This window comes from Olea europaea, unplaced genomic scaffold (assembly GCF_002742605.1).
Source record: "Olea europaea var. sylvestris unplaced genomic scaffold, O_europaea_v1 scaffold3339, whole genome shotgun sequence".
In the NCBI taxonomy this organism is placed as follows: Eukaryota; Viridiplantae; Streptophyta; class Magnoliopsida; order Lamiales; family Oleaceae; genus Olea; species Olea europaea.
Genome location: NW_019252357.1, coordinates 82009 through 89401, shown reverse-complemented (window position 1 = coordinate 89401; position 7393 = coordinate 82009). Strand labels below are relative to the sequence as shown.

Here is a 7393-nt window from a genome sequence, read left to right as displayed (position 1 = left end):
GTGCTCGTGCACATGACAGATGCTTGTCAATGTCTGTGTTTTGTTTATGTATTTGCATACATATACTTATGTATACTTACATATAGGTATGTGTTTATATGCCTGTAAGTGCAGCTTTATGTGTGTTTAATTTTGGGGGGATTAGTGATTGCACCATCTCTAAATTTGACCTGTATTATTGAATGATTGAAGATTTCATTTGCGGCAAAAGAGATTGATTTGTTAGAATGGAAAGGCGACATACTTGCAGTAGGCACAACAGAGACGGACATGACCAAGGATGAGAATTTAAAGTTCAAGAGTTTAATCCTGCAAAAGCTAGATTCTCAATTAGGTGGTTTGTTGTCTGAAGCATCATCAGAGGAGGATTTTACTGGAAAGGCTGGACAGTCAACTGTTCTTAGGCTGCCCAATCTTGGATTGAAAACGGTATGTCTAATTAGTCTTGGATCAGCGACATCAGCAACTGATGCATATCGCAGTCTTGGTGAGGCTGTTTCTGCAGCAGCTAAGTCTCCTCAGGCAAGTAATGTTGCCATCACACTTGCTGCTTCTGGAGAGCTTACTACAGAATCAAAGCTAAGCTTTGCTTCAGCCATAGCTACTGGTACTTTTCTTAGATTACTTCTTTTTCATTTGACCACAACATCAGTTTGTTGCTACTTCATTAAATTAATATTGGGGGAATGTCTCAAATGCCAAAGGAGCTGTACTGGGGACTTATGAAGACAACAGATTCAAGCAGAGTCGAAGAAACAGGGTCTCAAATCAGTGGATATTCTTGGTCTTGGCACTGGATGTGAAATAGAAAAGAAACTCAAATATGCAGAAGAGATTTGTTCTGGGATAATTTTTGGAAAAGAGCTAGTAAATGCATCTGCTAATGTACTCACCCCTGGTTAGTTATCTTTCTTATTGTCCTATTTCTTTTTTTGATTACTTTACGTTACTAGTGAAAGAGTAATTATCGCGGAAAGTTGTTTGGGTATAATCAAGGTGGGATCATTTTTCCTATGACCTTTTAAATTGTACATTTCTTTATTGCCTCAGTCTCTTCACGGGGTAAAATATGCGTTATCTTGTTATTTTGGTTAATTGGATATGTTAGGCAGAAGAGGCCAAAAGGATTGCTTCTGAGCACGGTGATGTTCTTTCTGCAACAATCTTGGATGTAGAGCAATGCAAAGAATTAAAAATGGGTTCTTATCTCGGTGTTGCAGCAGCATCTGCTAATCCTCCTCATTTTATCCACTTATGTTACAGGCCTCCATGGGGAGCAGTCAAAACCAAGCTGGCCTTAGTTGGAAAGGGGTTGACGTTTGACAGGTGAATAAAAATGTATTACCAAATACTTACATTTTAAGGGATGCCTTCTGAAATCTGGTTGAAATGAAATACATTTATTTCGTTTCATGGGGGTCCTCAGTAGTGCAAAATCTTCTGAAATTTTCCTCTTTTATGTTCCTGTGGTGGCTACAATATCAAGACAGGACCAGGTTGTTCCATTGAGCTCATGAAATTAGACATGGGAGGTTCAGTAGCCATATTGGGTGCAGCAAAGGCTCTTGGTCAAATTAAGCCAGCTGGAGTAGAGGTGACTCATTTCTTTTTCTTGTTATTGTTTCAAGAACGACGTGCTGGTTATGGACTCGATTCATTTTCACATTATGGTCGTCTTATTCTCGTTTCATCCCACTGTACTGTTAGTTAAAATATCTATTAATCATGTCTCAGTTAACATATTTAGAGATTGATCGGAAAACCTGGTAATGAGTGATATTTATGCAGGTTCATTTCATTGTTGCAGCTTGTGAAAATATGATAAGTGGAACAGGTATGAGACCCGGAGATGTTATTACAGCATCAAATGGAAAGACAATTGAGGTAATTTCTTCATTTTGCTATAGGATAATCCTGTGTGATTAATTCTTAGTTAATTTTGTGAATATTTTCTTTTGAATGTTCATGCTCTCAATTGCAAAAGGTAAAACTCTTCGCTTAGTTTTTCTCTTTAATGTATTGTGCTACACAATATTTATTCTCACAACTCATATTAGATGATCTGTAATGAGACTGGATGTTATGAGGTTTAAATTTTCTGCATATTTTTTTTAAAACATTCATTCTATTGATAAAAATGAAAATGTAACAAAATCTTTCTTCTCAGTTTTTTTATACATTTTTTTATCCTCGCAACTGAAATTAGATGTATCTGCACAATGAATCTGGATTTGGTTTCAACATGCAGGTAGAATTTAAAGTTTTAACTTTTAACATTCAGTTTAATATTGTTGAACAATCCTGTCATCTGGCAGAAGCTCTTACGTGTTACTCAGTCAATGTCTGCGTTGCATGTAAATTTCTATGCTCTTACATCTTTTTTAAAGCACACCCCTTTCCTTTTCCGCTTTGTGTTCCTCATTTGCAATTCCCCCTGTTCATGACATTTCCACCAAGTAGAATGGAAAAAAAACAGAAAGTTAGGATCTCTTTACTCCATTTATAACTATCCTTGCAGTTATTAGGATTCTTTTTTGTATATATATGATGCTTTTTTTTGACACGTGCTGGGATGTGTGTGCAATAAATCTTTTAACCAATCGCTAGAGAAGATGTTTACATCGGCATTTGGCGTTTAAATACTTAGGAATATTTCATTGTGCATGTTAACACTTTATGTTACGAAGAACTATGTTACCCCATTGTATCAATGAAAATTGTTCGGAAAAAATGCTTTTATTATGTTTGGATATCTCAAATTCGAAGATTTAATGAATTTGCACTAACACCTGTCCTTAAAACATTTCTATAATTCATCCTGAGCCAGTTATGCTACTATATAGTTTTTCGGATTCCAGTGTTAAGTTCTGTTATGACCTGTCTTCTTTAATAGTTTGGCATTGTATCTCCCATTAATTGTAGAATGATGTACTAGACAGAAGTTGCTTTATTGTTGCATGTGGTATGGTTTTAATTGCACGTCTATCTGATAATTAAAAAGCTGACTTAGAGGATGTTTGGTGGGGATTAAAATTAGATTTTTTAGTAGATTGCGATAGAAGTTTTTGAAATGTGTTGTTGAAAAATTGTGAGACCAATGAAAAATGTGGTTAATATTTAACTTTGACTTATATTAAAATCATATTTTAATCCTAACCAAACAGGCTCTTAGACTAAAATTTTCTGATAAGTGAATAAATTTCAAAATAAATAATTCTATTCGTGGTATAAGTTGGAAATAACTAAGTATTTACTTTGTCACTAAGGTAAGACTTACTTCCAAAAGGTAACTTTTTTTTACTTGGAAGTAAGAAAAAAGTAGGTTATTCAAACATGTTTAGAGGCTAAATGTTACTTTTACTTTCTTTTTTAAGTTTAGCCAACGTGCTTTTAGTATTTTGTAAGGTACTTACGCTTTGGTTAGTTCTTTAACCATGTCAATGTCTTACTCGACAAACAAGTTTAAAAGAGTCAAAACTTTGATCTTCAAATACGTTTCACTATCGCTCCATCGCATAATAACTGTTGCAATTTCATCAAAAAGTTGTCCCATTAGGATCTTGCCTTTTCATTTAAAGCAAGCTTTCCACATATATTCAAACAACGATTTTAAAATTTATGGGACCCACTTAAGTTCAAGATATACTTGAAACAATCAATTCAATCACCTTCAGAAGCTTGGTCTGTCTCAATATGCCTTTTGTTATATTTATGAGTTTATCTCACTTATTAAGTTACTAATTTTTTTTTTTTTTTGGCACTGATCATGCTTTAGGTAAACAATATTGACGCTGAAGAAAGACTTACAGTTGCAGATGCTTTGGTATATGCTTGCAACCAAGGAGTGGATAAAGTACACTTACATGCCTTTACTTTTGCATCTCTTTGGAAAACACCATTTTTATGGGTTTTATTCTCTCATCAGTTGTCCATGTATTTCGTTTTCTGGAACGAGTACCTAAAACGCACGAGATATATGATACACAAATTTAAAACCTTTGAATAAGTCATGACACTAAAATTTTAGGGTTCACTTTGGATTTTGATATGTGTTTTTAATCATTTGCAGATCGTTGATTTGGCCACATTGACTGGGGCTTGTTTGTTGCTCTTGGGCCCTCTATTGCTGGTATGTAATTTATAAATCTTATTTGTCCTGTATTCTTTGAGAACCACCTCCGATCCAATAGATTTTTTGGCTTCTTTTCAATTTGAAATTCATAAAATGTTCTTAACATGGAGATTCGTTGTGAAGATCCTTGCACTGGCTTATTCTTGATATAAAAAATCAGGTGTTTTTACACCCAGTGATGACCTGGCAAATGAGGTATTTGCAGCTTCAGAGGTTAGTGGGGAAAAACTTTGGTGGATGCCCCTGGAGGAAAGTTATTGGGAGTCCATGAAATCTGGATTGGCTGATATGGTGAACACCGATGGTCGCCAAGGTGGTTCCATCACTGCAGCTCTTTCCTTGAAGCAGGTATAGCTTCCTCCGCACCCCTTATTCCATGCTGAAGATTAAGTTTGTTTTACGTTTTAAGCTTTTTACATACAATTTGAAAAAGAACTATGGAATTGCAATTCTCGAACAAGCAATCGAAAAGATTCTGGAGCATCCTCCATTTTAGTTGTTACGATAATTGCCTAAGTTGTAGTTTTGAACAATTCTTATAGCAAGTCGATTTCAAATCTAGAATATTGGCTATTCCGAAAAGAATTTCAAAATTTAACCAATGGGCTTCTTTTTCTGATGGCAAAAAATAATAAAATAAAAAAATCTTGTTATGTTCCTTTTAATCAGAGGAAATCACTTGATTGAATATGGAAAAATTGGGTGCTGCCATGTAGCTTAATATCAGCTATGTTCATGAGTTGAAGATGCATGGGTCATTAGTGGGAGTTTAGTTTGTGCATGGGCGTGGGTTACTTAAGTGTCGCAACAACTGATACTCATTTGGAGATGTTTGCAAATTTGACCAATTGAGGCAGGTGATTTTTTTAGTTGGCAAACTAACACTCCAAATGGTGAAAGAATCGCCCCCTCTCCATGTCTACTGGATCTGTTCTTGGGGATAAGGAAATTTTTTATGGATCATTGGACATTTTAGTTCATCTGAAGGTCTAGATATGATTGCATAGATTCTCTTCTTGTCTTTCCTTAAATTACATTTTTCCCTTCCCCTAGTTTTCTACTAAATTCTGCATTTTTATTTCATGAATTTGAACCTCTGCACTTCATGAAAACAGATTTTCTTCCGAATTTCTTAGAAAAATTTATTAGACAATACGTGTTATATTCCAAAGTTATCCCAGTTCTAGCCTCTATAAATGCTGTATACCATAAGAATTTGTTTGTAAGGTGGACTATACAATACTAGGCACTATTAAGGAAGAAAAAAATGTTAAATCTAGTCTATTGTATTGCGTACCAAAGATGTTCTAAAAGTTCTCTAAATGTATACCTTACAACGCTTTGTGTTTGTGGGGTGGGGGGCCCTAATAAAGTGAAACCCAAATGAGCTCCGACTAATAATAGATTAAGAAACGAAAGCACGTGTTTGAGACTATAAGTTGTTCCCTAGTCTGTCTCAGTGAAGGCACCTGACATGTAACTCCGTACATGCAGTTTGTTTATGAGAAGGTCCAGTGGATGCACATTGACATGGCTGGCCCGGTTTGGAATGATAAGAAGAAAATTGCAACTGGTTTTGGTATTTCAACACTGGTTACATGGGTTCTAAAGAATTCTTCTTAGTTTGGGTGTCCGTGGGGCTGCTCAGAGGACAAATACCTTATATCTGAAGTCGATTCAAGAAAAAATGGAAAATTCTTATTCAGGTTGTTCGATGGCTGGGGTGTCGAGTTATACTAATAAAGATGGTTAGAGAAGAAAACGAGGCCGTTGCTGCGTTCTGGAGTCGTGAACTCTTGTTACTGTTCCTTTATATTATGAGAAGTTTCTTTTATTTTTGGCCCTATCATCTTGTTCCTGAGAAAATGAAAATATCCCATGTTTCTGCATGCAAAATGTGATGTAAAATGAACGCAGATTGTTCTCGAACTTTCCTCAGCATGGTTTACCCCAGCATAGCTTACCAAGGCTTGATCTCGGGCAGGATAAAAAAATTTCAATGCTAATGTGACAATAGAATCTTAGTTATGACTGTAGCAAATTTTTATTCTATCCACTAAGGCAGGAGATTAATTTCAATATTTTACCACATCCCTGGAGGAAATGAATACAGATCGACGTATACTTTAAATTGATATTTAATTTAAAATTTTGTGCTAAAATTAATGATGAAAAAGTCATAGGCAACCCAAAATTAAAATTAAAATTTAAAATTTAAAAAATCATAAGAATTCTTTCACAATTTAACAATTTATAGGTATAGCATCAAATAGGGAAAATTGCACCGTGGGCTTTAATTTATTACTCCAATAGTAAGATCTCGATCTTCAGCTAATCCTTGTTTTTTTTTTCATTACGGTGGCATACAACACAATCAATACTACATTGTGCTCTGCCTCAAACTTCATAAAATTATTGTGTGTCTCTCGTTAAAGTGTTCATCATTGCAAGTTTTTGTGTACTAAACAAATTGAAAGTAGAATTGAACTTTATAAAATTGACTCGTAAGATCTATTGATGAAGATTGATTATGCATTTTGTTTACGATCAACTTAAGATAAAAAACGCTTGAATGCTATTGTAGAATAACTTGAGGATTTGGCTCTTGGCCTTTTCTACTCTTTTTTTTGTACAATACTATAAATACGAAAATAATGGTCAAAATTATTGAGGCGTATTATTTCAAATTTTGACAGTCTTGTATAATGAAAGATTGACAAGAACACAAAACGACATGAGTCAGAATTTTTCGGGATTTACCCATCTTTTGATTCCTATTCCTCCGTATCTCAGAGCTTTTTTACTGGGCTTTTTGACTCACCTTCGAATCCCAAGTTTTGCAAAGAGGAAAGTCCCACTTCATCTTGCGCTGTTTTCTTCTTCAATACGCGGGTTTTTTTACATATTACATGGAAAGGGAAATAAAGAATTAAGAAAAATGAGCGTTTCTTTGACGGTAATGACCTTTAATCTTCTTGAAGATCAGGTAGAAGGCAGCCCAAATTCATGGGATAAAAGGAAGGATTTGTGTGTAACAGTCATCACCAGTTACTCTCCAATGATTCTTTGCACCCAACAAGGTTCGTGTTTGATTAGTTTGTCGGAAAACTAATATATCTCTGGATCTTGATCGTTTATTGCATTTGGGCCTGCTTGGATTTACCATTTGGAGATCGGTATCGTTTGTTTTTAGAAATTGTTAAGATTTATTTTTGGAAAAAGTGACAATGGCGGTTCGACTGTTTTTTTTTTTTTGAAAAT

General features: G+C 34.9%; 1 protein-coding gene and 1 pseudogene across 1 annotated transcript in view; one reads left to right on the top strand and one right to left on the bottom strand.

Annotated features, from left to right (window-relative positions):
- The window catches only part of LOC111385912 (protein FAR1-RELATED SEQUENCE 1-like), a 2745-nt gene extending 2473 nt beyond the window's left edge, over positions 1-272 (bottom strand). The window contains exon 1 of the mRNA XM_023010329.1: positions 171-272. Coding sequence (XP_022866097.1) covers positions 171-272 — 102 coding nt within the window. The remainder of the gene's footprint in view (positions 1-170) is intronic.
- On the top strand, positions 187-6160 carry LOC111385906 (annotated as a pseudogene).
- The last annotated feature ends 1233 nt before the right edge of the window (positions 6161-7393 follow it).